Raw genomic sequence first — 21,745 nt, 5'->3', positions numbered from 1 at the left:
TTCATGAAACGCTGGCTGCATGGTCTTCATTTTTCTCATTTCATGGCTGGCCAGTGAAAACTTCATCTTGTCGACCCACAGTACCATTCTGTCCTGCCTGACTTTCTCGGACCTCTGACTGGCAACCACGTGCCTGTAGAGTGAAACCTTTTTACTCACCCTGTAGGTGTCCTGTTCATGGAGCACATTAATGCCTAACTGGGAGAGTGATCGGCCAGACGAGTAGGTGCCTAGAATGACAGTTATCTGAGCGGGGCTTGAAAGCATGAGAGTGGCCAACCCAGCCAGGCCCAGTGGTGGCACCTTCTGCCCCTTGCACACAATGGGCACACAGGCCTAGCACAATGGTTAGGGCACAAGCTGATGTGCTTGCACTGGTCTTTCTAAATGTTAACATTTAACAGTTTTTCTTCATTTTTAGCTTCTATCTAGTTGAAAATATCCCACTCTTGGGGAACCAGTTGGACTATTATTTTGGTTTCACGATTTATTTAGCTAACATCACCTGTTGGTATGCTTGCATTCCCGTTTATCGCATTTCAATTGCTACAATGAATATTTTAAAAATCTAGGATGTTTGGGGAAGATTGAGTTGAATATGCTGTGCTTTCTTGTTCTCATTCCATCCTCCCCCTGCCAACCCCTCTATATTACACTTATGTGTTCATAATCCTTTAAGCTTTATTAACAGCTGAATATTGTTCTCCTAAGCAGTGATTGGTTATTGGTTACTTCATGGTGTTATAGGGAAGGTTGCATTCATTTTCTCTCTTCTGAGGAATGATATATTCATAAAGATAGAGGTTTCTCTGTGTGTGAGAGAGACGTAGAATTAGATAAGTGGCTTAGATAAGTTGGGAGTTCAAATCTCTCTCATGTCACAGCCTACAGGTAAATGGTTCAGGGCTAGTGTGGTGGTTGTGCTCCATGAGGTGGTCCAGAGACCCAACTCTGGGCAACTCCTTTCTGTCTTTTTCCCCTGAGAGATTTGTCCTCATGTGTATGGTCCAAAGTCATATCCGTTTCCCTTTAAGGGCATGACTTGGAAGTTGCACACACCACTAATACTCATTTTTTTTTTTTTTTTTGGTCAGAACTTGGTCATATGGCTGCACCTGGCTATAAGGGAAGCAGGAAAATGATGTGTTTATTCTGTGCCCAGCAATTTAGCAGTTCATTACAAAAGAATGAAGGAGGAATAGATATTGGGGGAAAGCTAGCCACAGTTGGGGGATGTTAAATTTCCCTTGAGTCAGCTAAGATCTTTTCTTACAATAAGTCAAATGGGCTGTGGAGTTCCACTGAGCTTGAGCTCATTCTGAGACATCTAAATTGACAACATGGGGCTGGAATCTAGATGAATTTTTGGAACCAAACTGGAAAGTAGTCATAGGCTTAAAGGTAAATATTGGAATTCCCATGGAGAATATGCAGAGAAAGATCTAGACCCAGACTGCATCTAAGGATATATGTTTCCTACATTTTCCCAGTAGGGAGATGGAAAAAGGAAGAAGAAGAATTGAACAAAGCAAAGAAATGTATAGGTGGTAGGTGCTGGGTAGGTGTTCTTCCTGGATCCACTGAGTTTTTGTACATCTCGTGAGCAGAGCCACTGACTGTTCTGGACTGTCCTTTCAAGGATGCTCATGTAATGAACAGCCTTGGAAGACAGAGCTAGTGTCTTTCTCCAGAACAGAGGGCAGGCATAATCACTGCCCAGTATTAAAGATTTGGGTTCCCTCCGCTCAGGGTCCTACTCCTATAATGCACCCCACTGCCTGTGCAGGTATCATCTAGCTCTCTTGGCATCTCATTTTGGGAATTAGGTATTGAAGAAGCAACACAAACATGATCCTTTCACTGCAGCTATTGCTGTAAGCAATAAACCATTCTTTGTCTCCGACCAGGAGTCTTGTGTCCTCTGCCAGCATCTATGGAACTGTGGCAGGACAATTTGTAAGATTGAAAGTAGAGTAAAATCTTAGACTCTTCACAGTTCTTAATAAGAGGATGAGTTTCATCAAAGGTAGGGTTGTTCATTATCAAATGCCACTAAGAGGTCAAAGAAACCAAAGAATAAGAAAAGGTCTTGGTTTCACGATACAACACAATGGTTCCCAAAGTTTTTGGACTCAAGACCTTTTGCACTCAAATTACTGAGGACGCCGAAGAGCTTTTGTTTATGTGGGTTATATCTATTGATATTTACTGCATTGTAAGTCAAAACTAGAAATAACTTAAAAATTCTTGGTAACTTATTGAAAACTAAAAATAAAATGACACCCATATGTAAAAAAAAAACCCAAAAAACAACAACCCTGAATGTTAAGCTGAATCTCAAACTTTATTCAAGATTAAGTCAAAATGAATCATATTTCTATACAACTTTGGGGAGAAAACATAGAAGCTCTTTGTGACCCAGGATTAGGCAAAGAGTTCATAGGTGCAACAGCAAAGCCACGATTCAAATAAAACAGCTGATCGATTGGACTTAGCCAAAATTTAAAACTTTTGTTGAATACACTAAGAATGGAAAGACAGCTACAGAATGGGAGAAAATATTTTCAAAACACATATCAGACAAAAGACCTGTATTCAGTAGATACAAGAATTCTCAAAACTCAATGGTCAGAAAATAAACAGCCCAATTTGAGAAATGAGCCTGAAGACCTCAACCCACACTTCACCAAAAAGGATATACGGATGAAAAATTAACACCTGAAAAGATGTTCAACATCATTAGTCATTAGGGAAATGAAAATTTAAAACATGATGAGAAGCCACTGCACTTATATTATGATAGCAATAATAAGTTAATTAACAAACCCAGTATCAAGGGCTGGCAAGGATGAGAAGCAACTGGAAATCTCATCCATTGCTGGTGGGAATGCAAAATGGTAAAGCCACTCTGGAAAATGGTTTGTACAAAATTAGATATACACTTACCCAGCAGTTCCTCTCCCAAGTATTTATTCTAGAGAATTGAAAATGCATGTTCACACACACACACACACACACACACACACAAAACCATCTGGTTATAGCAGCTCTATTTGTAATTCACAAAGTTGAAAACAACCCAGTGTCCCTCAATGGGCGAATGGATGAATAATTTTGGGACACATCCATATCATGAGATACTACTCAGCAGTGAAAAGGAACAAGCTATTGATACATACAGCAACATGGATGGATCTCAGAGGAATTATCCTGAGTGAAAGAAGTAATCTCAAAAGATTTCAGATGGTATGATTCAATTTATATGACATTTGGAAAAGAGAAAAAAGATAGCGAGAAAGATCAGTGGTTGCCATGTGGTAAAAGTCATAGAACTATACATCAAAACAGGAAATTTTACTGTAAGCTAATTTAAAAAATAAGAACAGCAATATAAACCCATTATATATATTTGCCACATTTTTATGTAAATTAACCATATTTTCAAAAACAAAAAAAAAACAGTGGCATTGTTTTACATTTTTATAAGCTCTTTACTGTCTAGCTTAATGGAGACAGCTGGATTCTCATATCTGCTTCTGTATTTACTCTCTTGCCTTACCGTATGTCATATAGTCTCTGGAAAACCCCACTATACACTTGAAAGAGAATAAGACTGCAAAAAGCAAGTAATGTCTTAGTATTATTATGATCTTTGTTTTGATTCTATGGACTACCTGAAATAGTCTGGGGGATTACCCAGGGTTCCTGGACTACAGTTTGAAAACCACTGACACAATACACTGTCCCAAATTTCAGTAATTTTCATGCATCTTGACTTTTTTTTTTTTGGCTGTACCCACATGTCCTGTGTTTACTTAATGGTTTTGTTCAAATTGACCTATTTTTTAACTTAAATTTATTTAAAGAGGAAACATTCTAAATCTCCTGTAAATGGAAAACCAGTACCACTTTCCCATAAATGAAAAGTAACCACAAAAATAAATAAGCAATGAGTAACATATATATATATATGTGTGTGTATATATATATATATGTGTATATATATACGTATATATATGTATATGTATATATATATGTATATGTATATATATATGTATATGTAAAGTTTACCTGTGAGCCATCTAAACTCATCTCTGCAAGGACTCAGGACAATGAAAATGGGAGTTAATACTGACGTACCACTCATTTATGTTAGCCCATTTAATCCTCAAAATTACCATAAGAGGTAAGTAGTATTATTATCCTTTTTTTCTACATACATACAAAATCTTGAAGCACGGGGAGGTTAAAGAAGTTTCTCAGTGTTCCATGGTGAATAAATTGCAGACCTGGGATTTAAACCCAGGCCGAAGGCTCCTGAGTCCAAGATGAATACTCTGTGGGCAGATAGGAAACCTGGGTTTTTGTCGAAGTTCTATTGGAAGTTGGTATGAGGATATGTCATAAAATGAAGGAGGTGGAATAAATCAGGGTGTGCAAGTTTAAATGTTGATTGGCTGTCCGGGCAGCCAGGCAGGTAAGGCAACAGGGAGTGACGGGGTCACTGGTCAACTCGAGATCTCGAATCTTATCTAAAGAAAGCAACCACTTCCAACTGTTTGGGGGAACGTTTTTGTTTGTTTGTTTTGGCAGAGATATCATTTTATTTTACTATTTCATTTCATTTTATGAAAAGATGGACGTCTGGATACCTTGTGCAAAGTTTTCCGATGTGCAGAGGCCGGCAATACACAGGCAGGCTAATTCATGACTAGATCCTTTCCTCTGACATAGAGGATTCTGTGATTCAAAAAGCTGTTTTTTATACAGTCGTAGACACAAAATCCAAATTACAGAAACAAGCCGTTTAAAACAATGATGAAAGGGGATATGGGCTCCGATAGCGTCTCAACACAGCCTACATAAATATTGATCGGGAACTGGGTTAATTGAAAAGCCAAGGTACATTAATAGAATAACAAAGTGTATTTCTTTGTGTTTCTTTTGTGTTGTATTAGAGTAAATCAGCAATATTTATCCAGTGCTAATTCTCGGTTTGCAAAGAGCTAATGTAATCATGAGATGAGCTTATTGAAATTCTTTTCTTAGACATAGAGGCTTGCCCGAGAACGGTGTGTATTAAGAACTTTAGTCAAAGCTTGCTCAGAATAGTAAATACGAACATGTGATTTATGCCATTGTGTGTACAAAGCAATGTTTCCTGAGACATTTTCTATATATATGTTAGCTGTTTTGTTTTTTGGGCTGGACTGCTGCTTCCCCCTCCTCCGCTTATCAGATTTCCTTCTAAATCCTGGCATTTGACAATGTTGCAGGGCCAGTTTCTCTGTGAATCCACAGTAAAACATACTGGTGGTTTCACAATTAATCCAAACTTGGGTTTATGGCTTATGTGTGTTTATGTGAATTCCTGCATTTGTTTTTATATATGTGTGTATATTCATAAAGTCTGTTTCTGAGAGAGAGAAAAGGAGGGAGAATAAAATCTATAGACTGAATCTTGAAAGATGGGTTTATTCATCAATGACATCATAAGGATTGTATTTTCTCTTGGTTAATAAACTGTTTGTTTGGCGGGCGTTGTAAGCCAGCCAGCGCTAGTCATGCCATTTCTTGGAAAAGATCTGAAGCAACTGGTAATTGACATGATAATCATTTGATCATAGCGCTATTTGAAAATAACACTCATCTCCAAACTTGTCTCTTCTAAGGAACCATATTTGGTAACATTGTTGCCAAATTCCATCTTTGCCAATGTTGAGTCTTCTATACCATGATACTTAATTATTTTCAGTATATTCTAAACTTGATTTCTGGTGTGCCCTGTCCAGAAGCTGTTCCCATATGCTTTGAAACAATATCCAGCCTGAATTTTCATTCTGACATTTAATAATCACCATGTAATAGCTATAAAATGCGTGACAACTACAGATCTTTTATTTCAAGAGGATGGTGTAGTGAATCTGAGTGAAATCATCTATTGAAATGGTACTTTGTAATATGCCCCATTGTTTATAAAGTACTGAATTTTTTTTTCAGGAGCAAAGGATAAAAACAGTTTCCACTTTGGGTCCCATTCAGGGGAAGTTCATATTTAATCATGATAAGAGAAAGGACTCCATTACGAAAGTTTTACTTTTCATTTTTGATAGAGTATTTATTTTGCTGCTGCCTAACAAACTTTGTTCTCAGAAGCAGCTTGGAACTGGATGAGGAAAGGTGAAATTTTAGACCCTACCTTAAAACATTTTTAAAAATGAAATCCAGGGCTTCTCATTGTGTGAAGCTTATCTTAATAAACCCTTTTTTGTTTGCTTTGGAGTAACGTGTGCAGTACTCTGTGTGTGTGTGTGTGTGTGTGTGTGTGTGTGTGTGTGTGTGTCTGTGTGTGTGTGGAGGTGGGGGGCGGGAAGGAGGAAAGAGTCATGTTTAACAGCAAAATTAGCCAAAATCACTTGTGAATTCCTTTTGTTTAATAGCTTAGAGACATCTTCCTGTTGTTGTTTGTCAAAAATATTTCTAAGATTTTGTAAGCTTAGGGGTTTTCACAGCTAAGCTTTTCTTCAGAAATGTGAAGTAAAAGAAATGAAAGAAGTCAGTTCAAGTTGAAATGTCAAATGCTTCAAATAATTTAACTTAAAACCCAGTGAGATGATCTTCTTAAGCTTTTTCCAAGGAATCTTTGGGTAGGAGAGGCCTTCCTTTGCTCCATGGATGGATCTCTATTAAATATCTTGCTAGATTAATTCTGAGTCAGAAAAGTTGGTTGTTTCCTGGAAGCAATTAGGGATGCTTAAAATTCAAATTTATGATCCATAGGAGAAACTTAAGTTTCAACTACTTTTCTTAGATTCAAAGGCTTTCTCCTCACTCACCCTCTCTCTTCTTACCCCATATGTATTAAAAGAAAAAAAATCAGTTCATTTCTCAACTTACAAAGTTTTTAAGAAACATGAGAATGTGTAAGTTTCTTTCAGTGGGAAGCACATAACATTTATGAAGTATTTCTTTTGGGATTACATCACAGTTTTATTTAATTTTTAGGACAAAAGTTAAATTCAATATTTGTGTATAAGCCAAGGGAAAATGTACCATAAACATAGGAATTTGGGGGTGAGTCAGAGTTCCAAGAATCCCAGATTTACTTAGACCATTTATATAGAGACAGGCTAACCATTAGTCACCTAGTTCTCGCTTTTTACTTTTGCAATTAACTGCACCTAAAAATTAGCTTTCACCTGAGTGGTCAGATAGGCAGCATGGGCTTTGGCAGCTAGCATTAAAAATAGCTATCAGAATTACTGCTCTAATCATATAACAAATATATCTTATAAATTATTTTTCAACTAGACAGCTAGCAGTGAAAACCCATTGAAATGAAGCGAGCTATTAAAGATACTCTGTCACCAAAAAACACATTGTTTGCTCGTGTAGGGCTAAACTACTCAAACGGTATTTCAGATGGGCTTTGTTGAAAATTTATCATTTGCCTCTCAACCACCAATAATAGTTTTGTTCTCCCCTGACCACCTCTTGTAGGATGAAGTCATTGCTGTTTCCGAAAAGGTAATCGTGAAGCTTGAAGACCTGGTCAAGTGGGTACATTCCGATTTCTCCAAGTGGAGGTGTGGCCTCCAGGCTGGGTCGGTGAAAACCGAGGCCTTAGGAAGGAATGGACAGAAGGAAGCCCTGCTCAAGTACAGGCAGTCAACCCTCAACAGTGGGCTCAACTTCAAAGACGTTCTCAAGGAAAAGGCTGACCTTGGTAAATAGAATTTGTACTTCCAAATCTAACGTGTGGGCGGATACAGTAACCTACTTTTTTTTTTTTTTTTCTGGTCATAGGCTTTTCTGGAAATCCTGCCATATATATAATTTTACATATAAAATTTCTTTAACCTCAAAGGGTCCTCGGAACACCTTATGGGCACGTAGTCCGGGTGTGTAAGGGGTGGGTGTTACCTGCCGGATCGCAGGGCCTTCTTGGCGTGGAGCCCTGTGCTAGAACCTGGGGGATAGCACACGTGACCTCAGGCAGCTTCCACGTGGTGTCAAGGCGTGAGACTTAACTAGGACACCTGAAATAGAACTAGTGAAGAGTTTAAATATTTGTTCTAAGTAGATAGTATGACATCTATTAATACCATGTTAGAATTTCATGTTTTCGTGTTGGGTGGAAAACGAAGTGAGGAAGAGAGGCGAGTGACTTCATGTGGAGAAGGAGAGCAGTGTCAATGCGGGGAAGCCACTGGTTGGCGATTCATGGCGTAGGTTTCCCTGGGCTTTTAGCATTCGGAGATCACCATGAACGTATTTTTTTCTTTCCTTCCCTCCCTTATTCCACTATGAGTTTAAAGGAGAACTTGAGATTTGGAGTAGTTATTCTAATTAGTGTTCGAATCCTGACTCTCCTGCTTATTAGCCGTGTTTTCTGGGCAATTTGTTTAACCTCCTAGCCTCCGTTTCCCTATGTGAAAAATATGAGAACTTTATAGGGTCACTGAGATGTAAGATACGAAGGGTTTCGCACCGTGATGACTGGTATATAGGAGGGGCTCCATAATTAATTCTATTGCTTTTTCTGAACAGTTTCTTCTCCAGTGCCTTTTTGTGCCCTTTTCTTGTGTTTTGTTTTGTTTTGTTTTGTTTTTTTTCCCTCTTGTTTGTACGTCCCTCTGGCATTCAGTGACTTACTCTTCTAACATTGCTCAAGACCAAAGTTGTTGACCTCTGATTTAGACTCGTTATTTCCTCTTTAGGCAAAGAGGAACTTCACTTTTAACATATTAAGGCATCTTTTTCTTTCATTCTGGCACAATGCTGATTTTCATAGCCCTATTTTATGCCTTAATGTGACAACTTCCTGTTTTTTGTTTTTTTTTTTAACCTAGGATTTAACTATTAGGACAAACCTAGACGATTTATTTAATTGGCATAAAGAGACTACATAACAACAGTAACTGTCTTTCATGGGATTCTGATTTGTGATGAGCTGTACTGTGCTTTGGGACTCATATTAATATTTTCTTGCAGTTTGAGTCAATGACCAACAGTTTCCTGTCATCTTTTGGTAGATGTCAGGCGGTAATATTTTGGACATGGCGGCCTGTCATGTGTACATTTAGAGAAAATTATTTAATCTGGTGGTTTTATTTTAAAGCCAATAAATTGATTTCTTACTTAAACTTCCTATATATTCTGTTACACGTCCCAATTTTATGAACACACAAATGACCAGTCTTCTAACCTATGCTAATGCTGAATAATAATACATCTGTTGTATTCTTTTCCTAATGTATGATCTAAGTTGCATTGCTATTGTCTTATGTTTTCCTTAACATTAAAATGTTTCTTTTGTTCGTTTGATTTTTTTTTTTTTTTTAGTTATGGAATATACTGTTACTAATAAAAAACTAAACAGGAAACCCACAGGGGACAAAAGGATGTGTAGATGGTTAAGCTTCTTGTTGCACATATAAACAAGAGTATTTATAGTGGAACTGCTTTCTGTTTAAAATTGATAGTTTATTAATGAATATGAAAAGAAACTCAATCTCTTAATTCTAACAAAAGATTTAGAGAGTTTGATCTTAGTGAATTCTAAAAAATGTCCATGACCTATTTTTTTAATAACTGATTTCAGAAGAAATTGATTTATGGTGAATATTCAAATTACTTAGTGTTTTTTTAACTCTAGCTGTTCATTAGACTCACCAGGGGAATTTTGAAAATAATACTGATTGCTAAGTCCAGCTTCCCCAAATTCTTCATTCAGTGAGATTGAGACAAGGCCAAGGAATGTGTACTGATAAAAGACTTTCTAGGTGATTCTAATTTTTTTTTTTTTTTTTTTTTTTTTTTGGTCTCATTTGGGAACAGCACTACAATTAGTGCTGAAGAAGGGAAAATAATCAACAGGAGATTTGATTGGGAGGCTCTCCTCTGGTGAACAAGAAACACCATGTACTTTTCCTTTCTTTGTTTTTTAATGTAAAATACCCCTTTAAGGATAGAATTTGGGGCCTTGAAATTCTACTCAGTTGGTATGAACTGTGGGGAATTTGAGACAAATAGCTTTTGTAATTGGAATGCACACTGTGTTGTAATAATGTGGAAAGAGAAACAAAAACTTTCCTTAATGTAATGAGTTTCCATTATCTGCCTGATCTAAGGTTTACAAGTCTACATTGTTAGGATTTATATTGGGGAGATAGGGGGTGTCATTTGCTGTACGCATTCCTGTCCCAGCAACTTTCTCTTCAACCTCTTCCTTTCTCTGTCTGCAACATCAAAATATTTGTTGTCTGTACTTTTCTTTCTGCACAGTGGTTTTCTTATCTCTCTTTCTCTTGGCCACACTGAAACCACTTCCAATACCACATTGTTAATGGAAGTTCACACACTTATTAGGTTTTTCCTTCTGTAGAACACTTCCAACTCCTCATTGTTCTTACCAAAGAAAGAAGATGAACTCTGAGATTACTTAAGACCCCCCCCCCTTTTTTTTTCTGGTGGAAGTAAGCAAAGAATGGAAAGATCTCACCTTTCTGTGGCTAAAATAAAACTCCAGTACGTTATTTTTTTAACTGAAGTATTTCATCACGTTAAAACATCAATAACAACATACTAATTAGGTTGACTCTTAAAGAAGGGATTCTACCATCTAAAAGCTAATTAAGGAACTCTTCTTGCTCAACGTTTAGGTAGAATAAGCTCCCTTTAATCCCAGTTTGTGTCACTTCCTGTCCCTCTCTGAATAGTAAAAAAAACAAGAATGTTCTCACAAATGTGTGTCTGCCAACAAATTAATACTCCACAAAGAGAAACTCTGCCCCAAATGGCAGCTTCCAATAACTGCTCTGATTCAAACCACAGCTCTTATTTTTTTTTTTATCCCCTTCCCCTTTAAGGACAATATTTGCGGATATCATGTTTGCTTTTTACAAAATCTCTGCAGTTTTCGTTTAAGATTCTAAATGGCTGGTGATAACATGACACATCTAGGTAGTGGGAAAGACAACAATCTTCAAAAACACTCCTGAGATGTGTTGCAGCGCCTTCGTCCCCTTCCCTCCTCTTTGTCCTTTTCAAAGAAAGAAAGTTCAGTATGAAACCAATTCAAATTATGACTTTACTCAGTGAGATGTTTTACCTTCTGTCAGTTTCATACTGAAGTTTATAGAAAAAGAAAAAAAAGAAGAAAGAACTGTGTTAAAATAGAAGGGTTAAGGAATGTATTATTCATAAGCATAACGAACACAGGAACCTGTTTTTCCAGAAGAATCGGGTTGATTAAATCATTCACTACACAAGCTTCTAGTTATTTATTTTTGTCTTTAGAATTACAGTACTTAGCTTTTGTAATAAAGTGGACTTGATACCCATATTTGGTATGGCAGTTGGAAGTAGTCAAATGAAGAATTATTTCATTTTACGAAATTTTTAGCAACTAAGGAATATAAACACTATCAGTTAAACATAGCAAACTTGCATTTTTTATTCCTTGGGCTATAGTTTGAAAAAAAATCAAATTATTTTATATAACACTGCTTCTTACAGAGTTCCTTTAAGTGAAGTATGAAAGCTGCAGAGTAAGCTTTATTGGCCTATAAATATGTCATTATAGTTGGACTACATTTATATGCTTTGGATTGTTGTTTAAGCCAAGAAAATATGTCTCTACAGGTTGACTTTTTATTGAAACCCTTTGAGGCATACAACAGAATGTATTTTAGGCCAAGGTTATTAAAACAGCATTTTTATTTTTTTGCAGCAGACTCATTGTCAATTATGCTGCCACAAACTGTCTGTGGATGGGCAGTTATAAATGGTTTCATCTCCAAATGTGTCTCTAGAAAAAGAAAGAAAAGAGAAGCATCTGAGCTGAAATTGAGAAGAGAGACCAAAGGATGTGGGTGTGGGTACAGCTGAATTTAATGATGGGGGTTCCCTCGGTTCAATTTCTGTTTCTAAAGGCCCATCAGATTGAGAAAGTGTGGCTTCCCCTGTCCCTTCTGGTCCTTGGATTTTACTGTACTCTGGGGAATAAACAGCATGGTGGTTGAAAGAGCAGTGGATAGGAGGTCAGGAGACTCTTGGCTCTACTTGTCCTGTAGATCTGTCACTCCCTGGAACAGTCAGCAGGTGTTTGTGCCTTCAGGTTCCTTGGATGTGAAATCAGTGTAATAGTGTGTACCTTGCTTTATCTCCCTGGATTTTTGAGAAGATCAACTGGGGAATAATTAGTGTCGATGGCAGCATTTGTGGTACTGAAGTCCTAGTATTTTCACCATGTTACTGTGAGAAGGAGGTTCTATATGATAGGGAGCTATGTAGTATGATATTAGTTTATTTGTCCCTTTTGAACTTCCTGAATCATGTGGTCTAGTGTTTAGGGCAGGATTTATTCTCATTACTGTCTGCCTCAATAGAAGACGGTTATTAAAATCCTTCTGGTCTTTGCTTTAATATATTATATATAATATATATTATATATGTATTTATTTATATATTATATATAATGTGTATATATTGTGTATATATAATATGCACATATATTACATATTAAATATATTACATATTATATGTTAAATATATATTATGTGTATATGTATAAATGTATATAAATTATGTGTGTATATATAATGTATATATATTATATGTTGAATATATAATATATATTAAGTATATATATATTATAAATATATACTATGTATATACATTATGTATACATGTACATATGTATATATGTACATATAAATTATGTGTATATTAAATATAAAATATATGTATGTATTTGTAAGTTTCTTTACATATAGATTTTTTTATGTTGTATAACTTTTTTCCTTTTGAAAATTTTGTCAAAATAAACTGGGCCGTTAAGTGCCCAGTAGTATAAATGACTTCTCTAGTACTTTTAGTTAGAAATTAACTATACTGCTTGGAAATCTTGGAAGCCTTGTGTTTCAAATGGTTATTTCAGATCACTTTTGAGTTTGATGTGTCAAGCTGCTTCCAAGGGGGTGGATTGGGTCATGATTCTTATTCTGCATTGAAGAAAACAGTTTAAATGTCTGCATTATGAAGCATGGTAAGGTGCTGATGGTTTACCGTAATGAGGAATTTTCACCTGATACATCTAAGGAACTTGCTAGGATTGAAGACATGCTAATTATTAAGACAGTCCTTTCCTTCCTTCCTCCTTCCTTCATTCCTAGATGTAAACTTCGTATATTTATTAAACAGTCTTATGTACGTATTTGCTGTTTACGTTTTAACTTCCATTGCTGGGTTAGCTGTACTATTTTCCCTAAGATAGAAACTTGTGAAGTTTCTTAGATGGTATATTGTTGAATTATTCTATTCATGAATATCATAAGGAATCCCTACGGAAGGACCCCTTCACTGAAACAGATCTGGCCTTTATAGTAGTCTTGAGTTCAAAATAGAAATCAATTACATATGGTGCCTATCAGAAATTTGTAAAGGTACTTTCTAAAGGATTTTCTCACAAGGCCTTCTGACAGTATTGTTGTGTGAACCACGCATTCTTTAAAGAAACTCATCATGGCACAGTTAACACTAGAGAAGTATGCTGTCAAAGGGCCAACATGGCTGTTTCCTCAAGGTTACTTCATGCCACTGTAAAGTGACAGCCCAAAGGACCTTTGACAGGAGTGAGTTCATACTTCCAAGAATCTGTATCCAAGATGTTCAAAGCTTTAGAACAACTTCATGATGGGATATTTTCTACGGATCTAGGAAGACATCAGGGAGATTACTTCATTTCATTTCAACGTTAAAATTCAGCTTGCCCACGTAATCAAATAGTTGAACGTTGTCCTGCAATAATGGTAGAATGTGTGTGTAAGAAGTGTCTTGAAAAAATGACAGTCATGTATTTTGTCTGCACTTAGCCATCTTGGCTGTTCCTGCTGGAAAGGAAGTCTGCAAAATCTAACCATGTGCGAGCCAGTCAGCAGCTAGTCATGGATATTGCTGTCTAGATATTCGTGTTGCCATCATTCATGAAGGCTCATTCCAAGTTAAGACCCTTTCATTTAGAATTTCTGTTGACTTGTGCATCTTCTAGTGTTTTCTAGAATTATGAATGCTTTTTAGAATTCCAGATTCCTATCTTCTCTTGATAATGGGCTGAAGATGGATAGTCAATAGAAATTTGTAGAATTTAAGAGTTTATTCTTTTAAAATTGGAGATCTTGGGGCAAAAGTAGGGGGAAAAACATGAAATTGGAAATTTCAGTGCTATTTTTAGTATTCAGGTTACCAGTATTCACCTCTTGGCTACAATGCATGAACAAGGTAAGAAACTCATGCTTTTTTCTAGCTCTTCAGAGAGTCGTTAGGCTGGACATTGGTGTCGTTGATGTTTCTTCTCACCTTTCCTTGAAATAGTTCTCAATCCCTATTATTATATTATTATTATATATATGCTCTAATATTAGTGTTTATTTGGCTGAACAATCCCAATTTTTTTCAGTTTTTCCCCAAGACGTGGTTTTAAAATCTCTCACCATCCTGGTTACTCATCTTAGGATCCACTTTGGATGTCCTTTTACACCTGCTTACCCATTTATGTTTTATGAGCTCATCTGTGCTGAGAAACCTAGACCAAAATAAGAGGCGGCTTCCAGTGAAACAGAGATTGATACACATCCTTCAGGCTTGGTAGGCTGCACTGACTAACATATGAGACTCTAATACCAGCTGTATCGTCTGGACTTCTACTTCTCAGAGCAAGGAGGGAAAATATGTTATTTAGCCACTATTCCTGAATTTTAGTCACCTGGGTTTTTTTTTGTTGTTGGTTTGTTTTGGTTTGGTTTAGTTTGGTTTTGTAGTAGTATTAAGTGTAGACTATTATCTAATGAACATCATTGTCAACTAAGATGGCAGGAGTCTCTGTGGCTCAAAACCAGTGCTGTGCGTTTCTAGTTTCTGTTGTTCCTGTAGTTGTGTACTATAGCATTTAAGGTAGCACTTGCCCCAGTTGAGTTTTGCCTCAATAAAGGTCCACAGTTGAATACCAGCTTGGTGTCCAGCTAGTTTAACCTGCTCCAATCAAATAAGATAAAGACCAAGAAGTATTCCCTAAATTATCATATGTGTTAGTTGAATGCATTATCATTCTCCCGGACTCCAGCTGTTTTTGCTTTTTCATTTGTTTTCATTTTCTGTTCTTCTGGCATTTGGTCTTTAATCAGATACTCTGTGGTCATGTCTGTGATAAAAAGACCATGATGGGAAAAGCAATCAACCCATAATTTTGTTTTATTATTTCATTGATTTCATTATTTATTATTTCAGTAATAAGAAATGTTAATTTCACAATGAACTATCTGTGATGGTCACCATCTGAGGATAGATAACCAAAGATAAAAGAAATTTAGGTGTGGTCACACACAGAGACACAGAGTCCTTTGCCATATATATATATATATATATAGAGAGAGAGAGAGAGAGAGAGAGAGAGAGAGAGAGAGTGTGTGTGTGTGTGTGTGTGTGTGTATTTATGTATCACCTTTAGGCTGGTTACATATCTGGGGCTACTGGAGAAAGTCTTATAGGGAGCCTTAGCTTCTTGCAAACTCGTTAATTTCTGGTATCATAGATGAATTGATGAACTTGAAGCAATAAATCTTTTTGCATTTGGTGACAGGAGTGCAACATTGACTCTGTGCCTCTAATGTGCTTTAAAAATGAGGTTAGATTCAACAGTTCCCCTTCCAACTGGAGATACATAATGCTTTCCTCCTATTCTTGTAACCCTAAAATGTTTCTGTTTGCTTTCCACCTCTCATCTATTGAGCCTCTGCATGGTTACTGACTGCAGGCTGTTATTATAGCTGCTACCACGATGGCCTCACCTTGGAGCACAAAGCACATACATCCTACATGTGAATTGATGTGACTTTTCTAGGGGGTTTTGTGAGCAGATATTTGATTGGGGCATTTAGACTTAATTCTCTTTAGTGTTGACGCTGATTCTTCCAAACAGCTCGTTTATCTTTTAGAGTACTTGAAATGTGAGGTTTTATTGCAAAACATTAATTTTCCTAAATGTCAAAGATGCGCTCCCCTTCTCTCCTCCAGCATTATGTGTTTAAGTCTGTAGTTTGTGCAGGTCACTGCAGAGAAAAGCTGAGGTTTGGACTTTCACCCCGTTTTAATAAATATATTTATTTAGGACAGACTGGAATAATGATGGGTTTTCAAAGCCTTTACGAAGTGCTTCATGCACAGTAGGGGCTGAGCAAACAGTGCTGCCATTTCAGGGTTTCCTGATTGCCTCACCTTGTGTGTTTCCAGTTAGTATGTTGGGATGAAATAGCCTTCCTTCTTTCTTTCCTGAAATCCCAGAGCCGTGCCTTGCCGCGAACTTTCTTCCTTTGGACCTCTCCACTTGCTTTCTAAATTTTCAGTAATTTTTAACATTTTTATACTTCTGACCCTTTTAAAATACTGGCTTTCAGCCTGTAGCCCTCCTTTCTTCAAAAACTTCATGCCTGCTGGATAAAGTACAATGTTGTCGGCAAGCATCCAGTGCTTTTCTTTCTTATTAAATAACTTTCACTGTTGTTGTTTTTATTATTACCCATGCTATCCATATTGAAAATGCAGGCATTGCAAACAAAAAGCAGAAAAATGTAAGCTGCTTCCCTCCCACCCAGAACTAACTGCTTTTAGCACTTTGATATATCTATATGCCAGTGGATATCATATATGCAGAGACCATTCATATGCATATACCTTTTCCCCATAAAAACAAAATCTAACGTTTGCCTCACTGATTTAAATTCATACAGATGTGTTGCGACAGTGCCTTCATGTCCTAAAAGGGTCCACACTGTTTCTTCCTGCCTGCATAATGTTTTATCACAGAGGTGTTTCTATGGTTGGACATTTTGGTTACTTCTGTTTTCCCAAAACTCTGTGAAATTCTTGTTGCTCTGCACATACCCATGACTATCTCCTTATATATTTGTAGAGGTGGAATTGCCAGCTCAAAGTGCACTTGGAATGTTAAGACAGCCTATCTCTCTCCCTTATCTCCTATTCCTTTATGTAAACCTCCTGCTTCAGTCTAACTTGTCTAACTGCTTGGTCTTCTTTCTCTTTAACAACATGGACCTACCCTCCCGCCCCCCAATCTCTGCAGTACACTTTGATTGGCTCATGCCTTCACTCATTCTTGAAATACCCCTTCCAGGACTCTCTACCTATAGAAATTCTCTTCTTTAGGACTCAGTTTAAGCCCCGAAAGCCCTTGTACGCCATTCAGCTCTTAGTATTTTCCCTGCTTACAGAGCTCGTATCACACTTAGTGTCTCTACCACCTACTAAGCTCCTTACTCTGTAACTAGCAATAGAATGCAGTATCTTTTTCTTATCTTCCCCGTAACAGTCTTAGGTCTATCGTGTAGGCACTCTAACTTCAAAGCTATACCTCCTAGGTTGAGTAAACATGCGACTTTTATGATCAACCTCTGAAATCTCTGGCGTTCTCTGTTCCGAGTCGAATTGGGATCCCTGTGTGCATACAGTGGTTGACTTCTTTTCCAGCACTTCCTAGGATGACACCCTCTAGAAGAGGGGCTGTCTCACTGGTACCTGGGAGGAGAAGCAATATGCTAGGGAAGGGTATATCGCTTTTAACTATTTTGGCTTAATTTGTAGTCAGCCATGTGTAGACTTATTGTAGGAAACTTATTAAGAGAGCTTTTGACCATGCTCGAAGCTAGCTGCTGGCCTGAGGATTTTTGGTGGGGTTGTAGGGATTTGTTGTGTGTAGACATTTTTTGTATTAATGCTGGCACTTATTAATTCGTCTCTTCCTCAAGGGAATATTTTACATGTTTCAGGATTATAGCAGTCACAAAAATGTGTGGGGAAATAAACAAATCCAGACTGGACTTGCTCTGCCTTATCTTTTTTTTGTTATCGGCTTGTTCATAATCTGTCTTTTTTTAGGTGACAGGTTATTAAGGAGATGGTTTTAGCATGGCATCTAATATTTTGTATTCTGGGCAATTGCACTGTTTTAATCCTCACCTACCTTAAAATGGTTACTTGCTAATCATGATGGAGGATATTCTCCACCTTCCAACTACCCATTCTACTTCTTTGGTTCACAAAGAAAGTATTCTATTAGGCCCTACAAAAACAATGCTTCATGCCTGGCCTATTCACTCGATAAGAAATAAAACATTGTTTTCATAGCAGTGCTGATAATAAGCCAGATTTCAAAGCATGATGAAACATATACTTTTCGAGCAGAGAAAAACCTATAGTTACCTGGCTAATTACCCATCATGTGATGGTTGTGTGTAAATATAGGCTTCTCACATTTGCAGCCTCTGTATGGGTGTCTTTTTTTTCTTTCTTTCCTTTTTTTTTTTTAAATTGAGAATGCTTTTTTAGTTGACATTGTTTTGTATTAATATTTTCAATCCAAGATTTAGAATGAGCAAACAGAAGCTGCCACTTTAGGTTGGCTTCTTTTTCACCACTGTACTAAACCATTGTAGAGCAGACTTTAAAATAAGACAGATCTGGATTCACATTCAAATTTTTGCTCCATAAGCTGTATGACCTTAAAAGTTGTACTTCTGCTTTGATTGCTTATCTGTGAAACAGTTAACAATACTTGTCTCACGGGACTGGGGAAGATTAGAGTAGATCACATATGAGGAATCACCAAGCATACAGTGGGAGCATTTGGTCAAGAATGCTGGTTTAGTTTCCTCTTTCCTTTAGAAGAGTAAACCTTACAAAATGCTGTTTTCTCCCCCAGAAAGTAAAGTAGACAATTGCAACATAAAAGAATACCTAGATAATAGATAACAGTAGTATGTGACTTCATTCAGGTTGACTCCTAAACATTGGAGTATCTATTATAAGGCCCAGAAGTTGACTCAGGGTTAAGTAAGTCATGATCCCAGTTTCCTAGGGGTCCAAAACAACCTGGAGGATTATTTCGAAGTGCTTTTAAGGTGATGTTTTGAAATTTAATTCTTTTGGTTAGTGTTTACCTGTGTATTGCCCTGCAAACCATCTGCTTTTATTTCCTCTGATCATGCTTAGATCATAATGAGCAGCTGATTCTAGTTGGTTAGAAAATTAGATGCCAGGAATTCAAATGTACTTTGGGATCTCACACGTGAAACATGTGAGTTACTGGCCTCATCTGCTGCTTCTCTGGCTGTGAACTGGCTGTTCTTGTGGTATATTGGGTTTGTATAGATAAATGTATGATGCTTGTGTGCTTGTGGACTGGTCCACACTGGAAATCTGTTTGTCCTTGAGGTACCTAATTATTCCAAAAGAAACCAAACCACACTGTGAAGGCCGTGGTTTTGTGTGTGTTTCCTCTTGAAGGTCATGAGCAAGAATTTTCGGTATTCATCAGGACAGCCTGCGTTGTGCTACAGTAACAAACATCTCCCAAGTCTTGGTGGCTCAACGCGACAAATGTTTATTTCTTGTTTAAGCACACAGTTCATTGTGGTGTACAGGACTCTACAAAACAAATTTTCTCTCTTGTGATGGCTCCACAGTGGTGCTTCATGCTTATAGGAAGGGGAACAGAGGGGTGGAGAGCTATGTGCTAGAGTAAATGTTTACACTCAGTAGTAACATGAAGTAACACACATCACTTCCACTCACAATTCACTACTCATTCAGATTAATTTCATGGTCATGTCTTACTTTAAGGAGGTTAGGATATATAATCCTCCAGCATTCTTGGAAGGAAAGGAAAATTGGATGTCGGGTAAACATGTGTAATAGAACACCTGCCCTTGGGATAATGATCAATTTCAGAGAATAATAAAATCTTAGAGTTGATAATTTAGTTACAAGATTCTGCTTATGATATCTTTCCTGAACTTACTAGTTTTTAAATGTCTTCTGTTGAGATTTTGATTAGTTGACCTTTTACTGTTTTCAGCGGTTGGGAACTCATGACCTTATGAGGCAATTCCAGTCCATCTTTGATCATCTCTGTGTTAGAAATTATTACTTTTGATGACTTAAGCTTGAAATATATAGCTTATAGTACACACTATTATATTAACGGTATACTGTGGTTACTAATTGTATTCTTGTAAAAACAGACAACAAATCAAATTTTCTTTTTCCTTGATAGTGTTTCCAATATTTGAAAAGAGCTGCCCCTGCCCCCAGTTTTTCATTCTACTGGTCCAACACCAACAGCCGCAATCCCACATTCCTTATGTAGCATGGCTTCTAATTCTTTCCCTTCGCTAGTAGTCCTCATCTAGAGGAGTCTCAGCTGTCCCTGCCACTCTCAGAGTGTAACTATATTTGTCGCTACTTAAAGAAAAGATGGGACTGCAACCCCTTAATTGTTTGTGTATAATACATGTAAAAATTTAAACCGTTTTTCCCCATAATTGTACTATTTATACAATACATGTAAAAATTCAAAAGTAAGAGTCCTTCTTCCCCTCCTTTCCAGTTTTACTCCTTCTCTTAACATTTACATGTGACTAACTCTTGGTGGTTCCTGCTTCAGTTATCTTGTGTGTGTGCGCGTGTAAATTGTTTTGCTTTAAAAATAAGATCTTACTGTGGACACTCACTGTCTGACAACTTGCTCTTATCAGCTACTTAAATAGCCTACAACTGTGCAGTCCAGTATAGTAGACACTAACTGCGCACAGCTATGGGACACTTGAAACGGCTCCTGTGACAGAGAAACGGAGTTTGTCATTTTAATTATTTTTAATGAATTCCAGTTTAAAATTAAAAATTGAAGCAATTAAAATATTTTTGGTTAAGCATAAAATAACTTTATTGTTTTGATAAGGCTACTTATCACTTTGCTACACACTGAGCATGCAAATTACATGTACTGTAAGTAAAATACTCACCAGGTTTCAAAAACTTAGCATAAAAAGTATATCTCATCAATAATTTTTTATATCAGTCACATGTTGAAATTATATTTTTGATGTGTTAGGTTGAATAAAATATATTATTGCAATTGATTTTACCTTTTCCTTTAAACTTTTTTTAATATGGCTACTAGAAAATTTAAAATTATATATGTGGCTCACGTTATATTTATACTGGACGGTGTCGATCCAGCGAGATTTGAATAGCTGTGATGGTTAGCCAAAGTTTTTATTTTGAAGTAGGATCGCTGTTGTATGCACTGAGTGCTTAAGAAGGCTAGGACACTAGATTTGCTGTGGAAGGAAGATGAAGACGAGAGTGACCCAATGTCAGGAACTCATAGTGTAGTGGGGCAGACAGACACGGCTAGGTTGTGACAGAGTTTGCCAGGGCGTGGATAAAAGTGTAAGCAAAGTGCACTGGAAACATGGAAGAAGTTTCCTCACTACATGTCTCGCAATGTGAGCAAACTTATAAATGCTTAAAGGGCAGGGATTATGATTGTTGAATAAATGAGGAGATTCCCATCCCATGTGATTTCTCTGTCCTACCAGGATATTACTAGAAGTGAAGAATCTTATGATCGATCATCTCTGGTGTAGATCTTCTTTCTGAACGGCCTCCTCCTCTCACTGGGAATTTGGACTTTGTTCAAATTTGGCCTTCCAGATAGAATTCGTGTGTTTGATGTTAAATGCCGACCTTTCATTGTCTCTGTTAAACACATTGTGGTTCATACCAAGCTTGTCTAGTTAGCAGAAGAAATATATATATTATATATTCCTCATTGAAATTCCTAATATTTTGTCAAAGCTTTAGCACTTCTACCCAGAAAATGTTCTGA

At 37.0% G+C, this 21,745-nt stretch overlaps 1 protein-coding gene across 1 annotated transcript in view; it reads left to right on the top strand.

The window, feature by feature from the left end:
• Positions 1-21,745, top strand: part of ARID5B (AT-rich interaction domain 5B) — a 180,178-nt gene that overhangs the window by 24,216 nt on the left and 134,217 nt on the right. Inside the window, exon 3 of the mRNA XM_060642665.3 lies at positions 7,501-7,726. Coding sequence (XP_060498648.2) covers positions 7,501-7,726 — 226 coding nt within the window. The remainder of the gene's footprint in view (positions 1-7,500; positions 7,727-21,745) is intronic.

This window comes from Panthera onca, chromosome D2 (genome assembly GCF_046562875.1).
Source record: "Panthera onca isolate mPanOnc1 chromosome D2, mPanOnc1 haplotype 2, whole genome shotgun sequence".
NCBI lineage: Eukaryota > Metazoa > Chordata > Mammalia > Carnivora > Felidae > Panthera > Panthera onca.
This window is presented reverse-complemented; position numbering and strand designations above follow the sequence as displayed.